This window comes from Dryobates pubescens, chromosome 9, assembly GCF_014839835.1.
Source record: "Dryobates pubescens isolate bDryPub1 chromosome 9, bDryPub1.pri, whole genome shotgun sequence".
Taxonomy (NCBI): Eukaryota; Metazoa; Chordata; class Aves; order Piciformes; family Picidae; genus Dryobates; species Dryobates pubescens.
In genome coordinates, this window is record NC_071620.1 from 14,911,760 (window position 1) to 14,927,090 (window position 15,331).

The 15,331-nt window shown below is 43.2% G+C and overlaps 1 protein-coding gene across 1 annotated transcript in view; it reads right to left on the bottom strand.

Annotated features, from left to right (window-relative positions):
* PPP4R1 (protein phosphatase 4 regulatory subunit 1) overlaps nt 1-14,668 on the bottom strand; it is a 73,447-nt gene extending 58,779 nt beyond the window's left edge. The window contains exons 1-2 of the mRNA XM_054164002.1: nt 14,551-14,668; nt 327-462 (exon numbers count right to left, since the gene is read on the bottom strand). Coding sequence (XP_054019977.1) covers nt 327-462; nt 14,551-14,638 — 224 coding nt within the window. The 5' untranslated portion in view covers nt 14,639-14,668. The remainder of the gene's footprint in view (nt 1-326; nt 463-14,550) is intronic.
* Nucleotides 14,669-15,331: the final 663 nt, after the last annotated feature.

Consider the following 15,331-nt stretch of genomic DNA (forward strand, 5'->3'; position numbering starts at 1 on the left):
TCTTATCCTCCTGTCCTGTGTCAACAGGAGCTTACCAGCCACAAAACACATAAAAGGATGTGGTACAATTAACAAAAAAGTTCAAGAAGTCCTGAAATACAGCTGCTTAAATGGTAAGCAAATGTTTTTCTCTTACATTCCTCCTACTCAGAGAGCAAAATACTAGTAAGTAAACAAGAGGAAGAGTAGAAACTGAAGAGTTTTATCAAGTTGTTGTTTTGTTTGGGTTTTTTTGGTTAAATTATTTGTATTTCATGAAAATTAACTGCAATTAAGTTGGAATCAGATAGATACCATTAGGCAGGCAGGACATTTAAAAAGCATACCTGTTAAATATGTTCTCACTTGCAGCGTACTTGTCCAGTCTTCCCAAAGGCGTCAACATTTCATCTTGTGAGACAAAGTCCAGGGCTGAAGGTATAATAATCACATCAGACTCTGAGCTGTAGTCATCCACACCAACTAGCAGAGACATCAGAAATATTCCTTATAATCACAGTAGTTTAACACTAAAATGATGTCTGTTGTTGGTCTGAAATACAGAAGTCTAGGCAAGGTCCCATGACAACATGTTTACCAACTGCACTACATCATTCCCCTTCTCCCCTCAGCCTGCCCTAGCTCCCATTAAACCTTTTCTGACAACATAAAAATTCCCCAAATTCCCAAATGTGTTTCACTAAACACCCAAGTTCCAGGATATTTTTAGCTAACAATATTTTTACATCTTTACATCAAGCAAATGCCTTTTAGCAAGTCTGAAGTCAACTTTTTGAAGACACACAGACTAACATCATAGACTTGGTCAGCCCTGAGATAAAGAGTTAACACCACCCAACAGAACACAAACCCACCTTTTTGTCAAAGAAAAATCTAAATTAAGCATGTTAGAAAGCTCAGATCTGTGTTGCTCTATCCAACTAACTATCAAACAGAACAGGCACAATTCACCTACTGTATAGTTACTAACTAGTGCATCAATTTGGAACTTCATTTGAATACACTTTTATCAACCTAGAACCACAACAACGTGAAAAAAAGAGTCCAGCTCTGCTCTGCAGAGCTGCTTGAAGAATTCAATTTTAACTACCCCCTTTTTTAGCTTACAAATGCCCTCTAAAGTGCTCAAAACCACAGCTCCATTACAAAACAAACACACATTTTAGCCTACAAATACAACCACACATTTACAAGAACTCTCCCAGGCTACCTGCTTTGCTTCTGCAAACTCCAAAACACTACAACTATCTTTCAGTCCAGCCACGTTTCCCTGAAAAGCCTTTTGAAAACTGGCAAATAGAGATAGATATTTGACTTTAACTTGCCCCAAATACAGTTCACCAACAGTTTAACCACCCCTCATCTAAAATGCATGAAAGCACCCTTGGCATTATTCCTTAAGCAAAGTCATTTTGATATTCCCTACGCTTGGAGAAGCTTCAACTCAATACTGCCTCCTCAGCCCTTCCCTGCTTTCTACCCAACTTTGGAGCACTTGGCCAAATCCCACAGAACCTTTCATAAAAGTTACAAATGCAAAAAATCCACCCTTGAATACAAGTGTACCGGTTTGGGCTGGGAGAGAGCTACAGTTCTTTGTAATAGCTTGTATGGAGGTATTCTGGAGGCCCAACCCCCTCAGAAGCAGTGTGAGAAGCAGAAAAAAACCTTGACGTTGCATGAGCACTGCTCAGCAGGAATTAAAACATCCCTGTGTTATCAACACTAGTTTCTGCACAAATCCAAACAATACCAGCTACTAGGAAGAAACTAAACTCTGTCCCAAGCAAACCCAGTACAAATATTGGGTAGTTCAAAGCAAGAACGTCCAGATTTGTTCCCACTATTAGAATATGGACTAGGCAACAGGGCCTCATGTTTGTTTCCTCTCCTGCTGCAAAAACTATTTTCTCCACTATTTTTTTCCATTTCTTCAAATCAGTACAAATAAGACTGAAGCAAACACTCAGAAGGCATCTAAGCAACATGACACCACTGAAAGCTACTGCAAGTGTAAAGTCTAAGTACCTCTTAATCTAGCCTCACACGTTCACACCAACGTGAGAAAGAAGCAGAGCTAAGAAATGGGGAGTTTCTGTGAAAACACTCTAGCCCAGCAGTTTAAAGTCACCAGTGGTGACAGAGGGAGGAACAATTAGGCTAGAGGAGAGTGTGAAATGCAATCAGTGCGCCCCCCTTTTCTGTCCGTGTAAGTGCTAAAGCAGAGTAAAACACATAAATGTATTCATTTAGCTAGATTCTGGATCTTGCAAACTGCTTTTCCAAACTCTACTACCACCAAATGCAAGGCAACATCATTTTGTTTCAACATCTGACAGTGACTGACCTGTTGTATGACACAAGCCAAATCCCTCCTCCTCTCTGTACCTTCATTCTCCTGCCCAATTCTTTGTTTGGCTGGGTTTTGTAGCTGTTCACCTTTGTCTATCTACCTTGCATCTGGTCCACGCTGTACCAAGAATGTATTAACACCCCCCCACATTGTTCTCCTGCTTCCCTATAGTTCTCCTCTGTTTTATGGCAGGGATACAACAATTACCTGGCACAATTATTAACTAACATGGACCATACAGCAATCCTGCTGAGACAGACTATTCAGAGGTGCTTAGCCAACCATGGACAAGCTTGGCCAAGCATGTAACAACAAACTAGAGGTCCATGTGAAACACAGACATCTGTAAAACCAGTGTCAGAGTTCTCAACTGAGTGATTTTTCAGCCTAGAAAAGGCTCAAAGGAGATCTTTGTGGCCTTTCAGTACTTAGAGGAGCCTACAAGAAATCTGTGGACAATATTTTTAGCAGGGCCTGTTGTGACAGGACAAGGGGTGATGGTTTTAAATTAAGAAGGAGATGCAGACTAGAGAGAAGGAAGAAATGGTTTACACTGAGGGTGGTGAAACACTGGCCCAGGTTGCTCAGAGAGGTTAAAAGCCCCATCCCTGAAAATATTCCAGCTCCAGTTAGACAGGATTTTGAGCAACGTGATCTAGCTGCAGATGCCCCCACTTACTGAGAGGTTGGAGTAGATGACCTTTAAAGGTCCCTTCAGGGGGTTACTCACTGCAGAGGGGTTGGACTCAATGACATTTCAAGTTGCCTACCAACCCAAACCATTCTCTGATTCTTTGATTCTACTACATATCTCGTCTTCATAGTATCTTTCACAAAGATCTTGCTCCTGTTGTGTCTTTTACAAACAGGTGCACAAGATCATGCTCAAAAAAATTAACAACTATTTCTCTTTTATTTAATAATGCATGAACAACTCTTTCCCATAGACTGTTCAGTACCAAGATCTATGTATTCTTTTTGCTCCCCTGTGGGTTTATGGCAGAAACACCCTTGCTCATTTTGGCATAGAAACTCAGTAACAAGGCAACAGGTATTCTAAAAATGAGCAATCTTCATTCCTGAAAGCAATTTAGAATCAAGATTTCCAGCTAATATTACAGTTCCCTCATTTTTGCCTTGTGCATTTCCAAGATCTATTAAGAAGTCACTGTGACAGTTGCTACAGATTAATCTAGTAAGATAGAATAATTTTTATTCAGCTGTAGTACAAGCTATTTACTATGCTCTACATCAACTGTTGCCATAAGGATGTTCAGGTTAATACAGCACTTACATGCAGGAAGGATTTCATTCTGTTCTGCTGTTCAAGCATGTAATTTTTCTGTTTAATTGTAAAGTACAAATCCTATGAGCCCAAACATTTGATATCATAATCACAGGAGAATAGCAGCAAGTTTCAGTCTAAGTTACCATACTCTATGCTGTAAATTCAATGTACATTCAGACTTCTGCAGAACCCAAGTTGAAGCCTCAGCCCTTCAATACTGTAGATGTAAATATACTCATTTCCATCTCATTTTCTCTAACAAATATCATTTTGCATCTCTGATGTTCAGTTCTCAGGGGCTTAAAAGACAGGATCAATCTTTTTATCCTGTTTCAACCGGGTAAAAGGTGATGGTTTTAAATTAAGAGGGGAGATTTAGCCCAGTGAGAAGGAAGAAATGTGTTACAATGAAGGTGATGAGACACTAGCCCAGGCTGCACAGAGAGGTGTCAGATGGCCCATTCCTGGTATCATTCCAGATGAGGTTGGAGGATTCTGAACAACCTGATCTAATTGAAGACGTCCCTGGTAACTGCAGAAATGACTGGACTAGATGACCTTCAAAGGTCCCTTCCGACCCAAACCATTCTGTGATTCTAAAGATAAATCCACCTCAGCATGAGCATGGAAGCAGATTATGTACATTTACCCACAGTTAGGAACTCAGCTCTCTTACCATTTCATAATGGACTATATATTCTAGCTCTGGTTCCACACCAACATCATCAACCACCTAAGCATCAGCCATGCTATTTCAGCTTCATTTGCTACCACGAATTCACTGAGCTGCTTCAGAAACATCAACCAAGAGCTACTGTGAACACTACAACATGTTTGGCATGCTGAATCTCACCACTCTTCCTGCTCCATCTAGGTATCCCTGACTAGTGATCACAAACCCCATTGTCAGGAGCCAGTTTTTCCACGAGATGTTTAAAATCTATGATCTCTGTTTCCTGCTGTAGTCTTGAGACTGCAAATGTAGGTAACATGTCCCAGATTTACCCTGATACTGCCAATGCTTTTTGGAGAAAAGTGCAGGTTTGAACAGCCTGTGGTTTTACTCCACAGAATTACAAAACAAGTGAACAGAGAGTATAAAGGGGATCTGCAAATGACAATCTTGGATTCCAGTTAGTCTATCATGTCTCACAGGACAAAGGGAAATGGCCTCAAGTTGTGCCAGAGGAAGTTTGAATATTAGGAATTTTTTTTCCCCTGAAGGGCTGTCAAACCCTAGGAACAGGCTGCCCAGGGCAGTGGTGGAGTCACAATCCCTGGAGGAATTTCAAAGACCTGTAGACGGGGTGCTGAGGGACACGGCTTAGTGGGGGACTTGGCAGTGCTGGGTTAATGGTTGAACTCAATGATCCTCAAAGGCTCTTCCAACCAAAACTGTTCTACAATTACCAGGAGTAAGAACCACAGTTTCTTTTCTCTGTCTATCCCCTAAATTTCCCATTCAAACAAGGAGCACTCTCTGCCTTGAGCTTCTTACCAATGTGAGGTTACCACACCTGCATGCACAGACTTTGTTGTCTGCACTCCCAGTTTGGTGAGACTGCGTTTAGGGGTGGGGGAAGAGAGGTAGGAGCAAAGAAGAACATAAAGAGGGGGAAATGCAAAGCAGCTCCGATGCAAAGCTGCCCTGCTAACACAGCTTATACAAGGGTAGCACAGCAACTTTACAGACCCACTAGACTAAACAGAGAATATTTTCATTTTGCAAAAAAAAACCTCCTTAAGCAAGGAGGACAAGTGCAGCTACAGATAATTTTGCTTCTTCCAGGCAGACACAAGCAGCGCTGAAAAATCCTGATTTGCTCTGAAACAAAGAATAGTTCTACCTCATATTGCTCACTAATATGTTTGCACCATAGCAAAATGTACTTTCTACCCCTTAGCTATGTTATTTGCAACAAAAGCTGGTCCAGAGGAAATGGAAACAAAGGAGGACATCTAAGCTATCAATTAGAACAATCAACAGTTTATATTTTGTCCATTGGTTTCCTGTTGGGAGCATGTCACACCCATCATCATGGCAGTCAGGTCCCCATCTCTTACCCCTCCAAACAACTTCATACCATTAAGAACTGCAGAATGCAGCTGCAGTGAGGCTAGTCAGTTGGTGTGAGCAGGAAAGTCCTTCAAGGTACATACTCATAGTCAAAGAAAGGCATCATCCTCCCTCTGCAGATCACTGCTGCTAGGGGGAGGGGGATTGAACGTAGGACTGGCTGAGAATTTTTTTAGCACTATAAAGAGAATCCCACTTCTCTCTTCAACCAAGATATTCTCCCTAGTCCTACCATGACAGGACACACGTGTTCCCTGTGTTGTGGGCCACACTCAGGTTCTGCCCCTCCTCACTAAGTATCTGGTACATATCGAAACAACCCAAGTAGAACCTATGTATTCTTTAACTCTCAACTAACTGAAAAGGAAAGCATCATGAAGTGTGGGGCAGCAGGTCCAGGGATGGGATTCTGCCTCACAGCTCCACTCTGCTGAGATCCCACCTGCATGTTGGGTCCAGCTCTGCAGTCCTCAGCACAAGAAAGACATGGACCTGTTAGAATGGGTCCAGTGGAGGGCCACAAAGATGACCAGAATGTTGGAACACCTCTCCTATGAAGACAGGATGAGAGAGTTGGGGTTGTTCATCCTAGAGAAGAGAAAGCTCCAGGAAGACCTTATTGCAGCCTTCCTGTATTTCAAGGGGGCTACAGGGCACCTGTTAAAGACATGTAGTAAGAGGACAAGGGGTGATGGCTCCAAACTGGAAGAAGATGTATTGAGATGAGACATTAGGAAGAAATTCTTCCCCATGAGGGTAGTGAGGCACTGGAACAGATTGCCCAGAGAAGCTGTGGAGGCTCCAAGCCTAGAATTGTTCAAAGCCAGGTTGGATGGAGCTTTGAGCAACCTGGCTTGTAAGAGGTGATGAATTTTAAGGCCCCTTCCAACCCAAACTATTCTATAATTCTATGAAGCAAGCAGTTAAAGCGGAAATGCTCAAAGGCTCCTGCTAGGTTTGCAACACTGATGTGACACCAGGAATAACAACGTATTGGCTACTAACTCAACTGCTACACTTGGTTCAAGTGCTGTTACACTGTGAAGTTACTTCAAATGGTTCCATGACAGTAACTGAAGTTTACTTGAGCCAAAAGCTGCAAAGAAGGCAAGTTCTATGACTAATACATCCATGAGCTATAAAACATGGTTTCACACTATGAATCACCTTGAACTTCCTAACTGCACCACTCCTCTCACTACTTAACCCCCAGACAACACTCTTGGAGACCTTTTTAGACAGCATTCAAAACTCTCAGCAGGATAACCTTCTGTGTTTCCTGAGCACACACAGGAGGAAATTCGTCCTGTAACTCCGCAGGCTCTTCTTCCTTCTGCAACTCTCCACACTCTTCCTGTCTGTGCTTGGTATAAAACTGGTCTATGTGAGAAGATTGAGAAGCACAGAATGAAGGGGATGAGAAAAAGTATGAACAGTCACAAGTGTGGGGGGGTGTTTGTGTTATTTAAAATAGCTTCCTCTGATAAAACACATGAACAAGCAAACTCACATATGCAAGTATTCCCACAGACTGATCAAGCTATTCCTCCTGCAAGCTAAGAAAGGAAGGAAAAGGTGGTCTCTCTACCATTCAAATATTTGGGAAGTGTTCAAGCACTATGGCAACAAGACAAAAAAAACCAAACACCTCAGCAGACTTGTTTATCAAAGACAAATGCTCCAACAGCCTGCATTATTGCTCCTATAGAATGTCGCTTGTATACATTGATTTATTTAGCTTTTATGGATTTGTATCACAGAATCATGTATATTTATAGTGCTATTTGCCCTTTTAACCTTAAAAGCAGTAAAAAGCCCCCCACCAATCCATTACTCTCAGTACAGTTCTGCTGTTGCAAATGAACACCCCTCACACATATATTTGACATTTCCTTCAGCCTATACCTTGGATAGGATTTTAACACCCTATTGCTAGAAAGAATCTCACCCACCCCAAGAAAAAGCCACTTCTGTTTTTCTTACACTGTACCTTCTACAACATACAGAGCAGCCCCGATGTTCTGGGTTCCTTTAGAGGCAGCTGCGCCTGCCCTGCTGGTCCAAAGAGGGAATTGATACTCCAGCTCTTAAAGCAGAAGCTCTCCTTTTATCCTGCTCTGCTGCTGCTGTTAGGAGTCATCTCCTGCAGCTACTACTCTTACAGTGAACATTTCCTGCCCACACAGAGGGGAAAGTCTCAGCAGCAAAGACACACACAGGAAAGAAAGGCACTTTAATCTTCAACATGCTGCGGTCTGCCACCTCCACAGTAGGTCAGCAGTCATAAGCAACTTCGCAAACATCAAGGTTTCACTCTAAGCTTAAGCTTTTGAAGACTTCCAGCTCCTTCCTGACTTGTTCACTCCTTACCCTTTTTGGTTTTTTTTTCTTCTGCAAATGGGAGAGAAAGGGAGCAGGAAGATACTTGAAGACCTAGGAGACAGATTAGGAGACAAATTCAAAAAAGAGCTGGCAACCTTAACTGAGGATGGCTGTCAGAGACAGGAATGCAAAAGATGGCTGTTGAAAAGCACATTTCTAAATCAGAAGTGATGCTACTGGCCTTGGGAGACTGAAAGACTCAAAAATTATCTCTTCATCAATCCTCTGCTAGGTGTAATGGAGATAACGTGCAGCTGCATGAAGAAAGTTCATCAGCCTCTATCAAACCAAGCTCAATCCTTTCCTCACACCAACCCCTTCTCTCTCTAGGATCCTAAGACGTTGCCCGAGAAAAATAGAAGCAGCATTATCCACCTGAGAATGCTAAAACCAGAATTCCACGGGGACACAGCTATCCACCTGAGGCTCCCAGTTTCTATGAGGGTCAATCACCACATTAAAAGACAAAGAAATGAACTGAAGAGTCGGGAGAATGGAAACCTGATCTCCAGGGGAAACAACAGACTTGACAAGGATGTTTCATTAGCATCAAAAACTGGTTACTAGATTCCCAAGGGAGCAGAAGTCATTCACACCAGAGGCCTGATTCCCAGCACTATACAAAGTCTGCCATTAATGTCTGTTACTCTTTTTTTGCAACACAGATTATTAAATGCTGAAGACTATTGAGAAGCCAAGCCAGTAACTCAAACTACCTCAAACTAAGACTCTGATGGGACCAAAAAGTCAGTACTACTACCTGGTATCAGCACATTATGTTAGAAAGGCTCAGAAGTGACCCAACTTGGAGTTTATATGCAACACCTATGAGCATAACACAATTTGCTAATTCTTGTTCTGTGGCAAAAGGAACAAAGGAACCACAATGCAAAATTTCTGATCTCACTATGTACAGCTGTGGGAAAGAGAAGGTGGATTTTTGTGTACCGAATGTGTGCTATGCCAGTTTAATTCACTGCAAAAGAGTAAGAACTACCAAAAACATGAAGCTGTGACTGTGATTTGGCACTGCAGGAAAATACAGACTGATGTTATTAAAAGAAAATAAAAACACCTTTTGACTATAAGTACCATAAATGAAAGAAACTAAAAGAATTAAATTCAAGTAAGTTTCAGTGTAGGAAGACACATCCAAAGTCTAAGAGAATAATCTACTTTAAGGCATCCAGCCAATACAAGCTCATTGCTAACACCCGATGATTTGCTGATCACCTGGAAAAAGAACATCTCGGTGATGACAAACAAGCTTTTGACATCTGCACATGCACAAAGAGTGTTTTCTTCAGCTCTGCTAAATAACTGGTTCACTCAGAAAAACCAGCTAAGAGGCTAGAATGACCTGTCCCCCCTTGCCACTCACTGAAAAAGAACTTGACACTAAAACCAGAGCTATATTAGACCACAGCTACTATCCACAAGTAAAATCCGACTAGCAACATGAGCTCAGCTAATGCAAAAACTCTATTATTGTTAAACTTTAATTCTCATAGCATTAATCTCTTTTGCAAAAGAAAGCAAGTTTACACATTGGTCTATTTATATACCTGAGAACTCATTCAACATCTCTAAACTAGAACTATCTAAACTAGGCTTAGATATTAAAATATTTTCTGCTTTTTTAGTTAAAATATCTGAAAATCAAACTACAGGAAAAGGTAACTCTTACCATTTTTCAACACAATAAAAGGTAGTTTCAGAATCTGAATTTGAAGCTACATAACCACCAAAATGTGCAGCTAGTACCAGTAACTCTCTAAAGTCCCAAAGTTGTGTGTAAATGCAGCTGTCGGTTAACATAAATACAAAAATAATATTAAAAACAGAGATAAGGTAAAAAAAAATACAAAAATCTTTTCCCTCCTGATTTAAATCACAATGAAAGCCCCCAGTTAAATAAAGCTATCCAATTTCACAACCTGAATTGTAATTACAGATGGCTCCATTTTCCAGAGCACACATCAGTGGGCAGCCTCAAAGAAGGCAGAATCACAGCACGTTTGACCGCATCTATCTGCACCTTTCACTTCAATCTTCAGGCACATCCAGCAGGAGACCAGGGGACACACAAACTATCTGGGAAGAGTCATAATGAACATTTTATTTAGCAGCAGCAGGTAACTCTGCAGCCCCATGGGTTTGCTCTTCATTTTTGGATCTCATTGTCTGCTCTATATTGACCTTAAACACATACACGATTCTATCTTGATTTTGTGTGCACAAAGCAAGATTTGACCAAAAGCCAATTTTCCCTGACTTCTTTTCATACACTGTGCAAGATGTCAGACAAAAGATGAAGGAAGCCAACAGTCCCACTAATGTTATGGGCAACTGTTCAGCTGACACTGAACCACTACCTTAATTTTGCCACCTCAGAGCAGCCAGATGGGATAGGGAGTCTTCTGCAAGCTTTCTTTGTATTTTAACCCTTTAGAGTAGGATTGGGGTTTTTTCCCTTAATGGATATCACACCAGGATTCTTCTTAGGTTCACCTTCCCAGAAATGCAATGCATGATGTATTACTTATTTGAGAGGTTAGTTACTAACAAAGCTGCCTTTTCACAGTGAGAACTTACTTCTATGATTTAGGAATTAAATTTGTTTGAAAATGACATTTCTTTTACAACCTTCTGTATGTTCAGCCTCACAGATTTATTTTTATCTCTGAGATACACTCACAGACTTCTATTTATTTATTTTACTTCAAACTGACAAACAAGGAAAAGTCACAGGCTCAGAATGGGAGAACTAAATTTCTTTAACTATTATCATAGCATCTCTCTTTCAAGGACAGCCTGAGAGACCCAGGGCAGTTTAGTCTGCAGAAGAGCAGACCAGGAGGAGATCTTAATGCTTATCAGTATCTAAAGGATAGGGGGCAAGAGGATGAGGACAGACTCTTTTCAGTGGTACCTACCCAGTGACAGAACAATGGATGAAAACTGGAACCCAGGAAGTTCCACCTAAACATGAAGAAAAACTTCTTTCCTGTGAGGATGCCAGTGCACTGGACCAGGTTGTCCAGAGAGGTTGTGGAGTCTCCTTCTCTGAAGGCATTTTACACCTTCCTGGATGTGATCCTGTGCAACTTGCTCTGGGTGACCCTGACTATTTAGTGTGGGGGTTGAACTAGTTGGTCTCCAGAGGTCCCTTCTAACATCCACCATTCTGTGACATTTCTACAAAAGCAAAATAATAGCTAAAATTCAAGCAGTGAATACATGTGCCAATCTGTGTAACTACTTAGAGCAATCATCTGTGTAAAGTACCATCAGGTGTAAAATATGCATTCACCTGAAAAAAAAAAATAACCAGAGCTTTCCAGTGGTTACCAAGCAACCAAGAGCAAGAAATAAGATGAAGCTTTCAAAATAGAAATGCAGACCAAAGCTGAAATTAATTATTTAAAAGTCAGTCCAGCTGGTTTATCAACCACTCTCTAAAAGCCTTCCTTACAAAAGCTCCTGTTTAATCTCTGATCTCTTCAAGGAATAAATCATTTTTCAATAGGTCCCTTCCACAGGAGATATTCTGAAGGTCTCTTAATACTGCAAAATCAGATTTACTACTTTGTTTCATTTAACCTAAATATTTCTCTCACTGAGAAAGGATAAACTGTATTTTGCAAGCAACCACTAAAACAGTCCTCCAAAGAAATAATAATGTAACTGTTTTGTATTTCAGGTTAATTAGCATCCAGTGGCTCAATAAATGGAGGCACAAACTGCACAGTTGTACAAGTTGTTGGTTAAACTCCAACCTTCCAGTAAAATACTTAATTCCAGAGACCTTAGAGGCAAAGATCATAAACCAGCTGATCTTAACTCTGCATAGCTAAAAAGATACACAAATGCTTGGCTCATGAGTTTTACCAGGAACTGGGTATTGTTACTTGCTCAGCTCCCCAGACTTTCTACTGCTTTAGAATCAACAAAACGTAATTCTTAGTCAGTTTCATCATCATCAAATGGTCTGGGTTGGAATGAACCTTAAAGATCACCTAGTTCCAACACCCCTGCCACTGGCAGAGACACGTTCCTACTAGACCGGGTTGCTCAAGGCCCCATCCAACCTGCCTTTGAACACTTCCAGGCTTGAAGCCTCCACAACTTCTCTGGGCTACCCGTTTCAGTGTCTCATCATCCTCAAAGCAAAAAATTGCATCTTTTTATCCAATCTAAATCCACTCTCTTTCACTTTAAAACCATTAACCCTTGCCCTATCACTACTTGCCTTTGTAAGAAGGCCCTCCTTTCATCTTCTTTTGTACCTCTGTTTTGTGAGAAATAGTGGATCCCCTTGTAGATTCTCATGGTCAAGAAACCCTCCATCTTCAGATTCCAAATCAAACCTGGACTCACTGATGAGCCACAAAGGAACATTGTGTCTTAAGGCAAATGTCCTAAGCCATGTCTAATCAGAGACCCAGCTACAAATGTCCAACCCAGATCTTCACACATGCATCTAGCCCTCATCACTCCTGGTTTTCCCAGTGTACCTCACAGATGTTTTGCTGTTACTTGACATCAAGTCAAATAAAAGCCAAAGATCTATCAAAATCTACATAGCTCACTTCTTAGAACAGCAAATCAATTGAAGCCATCTCAGACTTTTTTCTTAGAATCCATATTATTTTACCAAATATTTACCCAATTTCTCCCCCTGAATTACACCACCAGAGCTACCCATGTCCTTTTCCTTGTTTGTCCTCAACTATAGCTTAGCATATTTAGTAGCAAGGCCACAGCCAGCAAAATCACACACGCATAAAAGCTGCCAGCACTTTGTTTTCTACTAGTTGGAAGATAACATCTCTAAACCATCAGTGTCTAATGCTCAAAAAAGCTGCAAGTACTTAAAATATTTACAGCAGAGAGATAGTGGAGGGTGGGGTTCAGGCAAAAATCGCTGTATATTGTCTCTTTTTGAAATTGTTTCATCCATGCAACCATGAAACATAAGCCCAAACAACGCATCAATTGGGGATGCTTTCATCAATGGTGTAAAACCTGTTGTGAGTACAAAACCATGGTAATTTCCAGCACCCAGAGCTTTTGACTTGATATATCCCCAGTCTGTATCATTTTTATCTCAAACCCACCTCACAGAATCAAAACCACATGACATTTACAACCATCAAAGACATTGTGTGACTGAACTATGCCCAGGCAGCGCACACTGATTCATACAGACTCCTGTTTTGTTCTCCTAAAACAACACACAGAAGTATTGAGCGGTTCACTTTAATCTGCTTCCATCAAAACCTCAGTAATTTTTAATGACATTTCAGATTTTTTAAATTTCTATGGATTCTGCCTTCAGGATGCTCTCATCTGGATTGAGTCATATCTCTACACGCATATATTATGCTTTTGAAGACAAGACCGTAAGATTCAAACCACCACCACAAGCCCAGGGGGTCCAAATCATCTCTCCAATGGCTGCACTCCTATCTTCCTTCAACTCCTGTCAGGAAACATCATCGTCTAAGTAGAAATTTTAAGACCACTTAAAAAGTGTGTCACTTCCAAAAAAGTCCTCTTGTAATCACACAAAGTTTTCAAGCAGCTACACCATCAGATCTGCATTCCAAGCGAGAAGAATTGGAAATAAAAACCCATAAAAGCCTTAGAGAAAGGCTCCTTTGTGCAAGGCAACACACGCTGAATGTCTTTTAAACATCAGATCATGAAACTGAGAGAGACGTAGAACAGTTAAACGCTGAAATAATGCCTGCCTAGAAACGCTAAGGAATAAAATGAAAGCTCCTTCTCCTGCAAACCCAGCCCTGGTGAGCAGATCGCTCTGCAGACTGCATATCAAACAAAATACCTCCAGACAGCGACGAGGGTCCGCACGCCTACGGCAGACTGCGATACCAACCGCCTCCATTTTCACTTTCCACCCAAAATTTATCCTCCTCCACGCTTCCCACAAGCTCCCTGGGTACTGACATGACCAGCAGATACCGTCTCACCTGGGTAACATCTCACTGTCTACCCAGCCAGGCTCCATACCCCTGAGTTAGTAATTCTGCACCACCAGAGACACACTCGGCAATTTGCACCCCCACACTTAACTCCTTTTTTGCTTTGCTTTTCTTCACACCACCCCCCCCTTTCCCCCCCCCCGGTCTCTCCAGCAGAGTCAAGAGGGGAGGCTGAGGTAAGGGAGGAAGGAAGAAAGGGGACACACAAAAGAACTCTGTGTGTGTATATATACACATAAATAAATAAAATGGAGAGATGTAAAAGGGACGAGCTACCCACTGGCTGCAGCCTCCGACCCGGCACATTTCTTCCTCGGAGGCATCCCCCTGCGCCACGATGGGATGAGGCCCCGCAGGCTGCCGCCACACCTCCCGCCGTTAAGAGACCATCCCCCAGCCCCCCCTCCCCGATCCCGCTCGCGCTTCCCGCCTCCCAACGCACCCCTCTGAGCCCCGCCGCCGCCGCTGCTTCCCCGCGGGAAAGCCCGGCGGAGTCCGGCCTGTCCCACGCCAGCTCGGGAGCGTGTCATGTACACGGGGAAACGCGGAGCATGGCCTCCTCTTCCTCCTCCTCTTCCCCCTCCTCCTCCCCACCGCCGCCTCCCACAATGCACCGTGGCCTCTTCCCCGCTGAAGCCACTTCCTCGCCCAAAAGCCGCCCCACGCTACCCCCTGGCCCTACTCACATCCGTCGACCTCCTCCTGAAGGTCCTCCTGGAGCAGCGACAGATCTGCGGGAGATACACCATGTACCAGCGTGCCCAGCCCAACAGCCCCGGAGCCGCTGCCGCTAGCGAGCTCCGCTGGCTGCAACCGACCCGACCCCACCCCGCAGCCCCCCGAACCGGCCAGCGGCGGGAAGCGCTTCCGAAGCCGGGGCGGGGGAGAAGAGGAGGAGGAGGAGGGGGGGGGGTAGAGGAGGGCTGGCGCCTCACCGGGGAGGCGGTGTGTGCGGAAAGGGGGAGGGGGGCGCTACCTACCCGCCATCTTGCTGCAGCCCCCCGCGGGGCACCGGGCTACATTAATCCACCGCCAAGCAACGAAGGGAGCGGCGGTGCTGGGCGGTGAGAGGAAGGGGCAGGTCCAGCCCGATCCAGGCCCCGAGCCCAGCGGCAGCGTCTCCCGGCGTCCCCGGGAGAGCCGCGCAGGGAGGGAGGAGGGAACGGGCGGGCGGAGGAAAGCGGGAGGAGGGGTCTGGGCCGGACACGCTGCCCCCGCCTCCG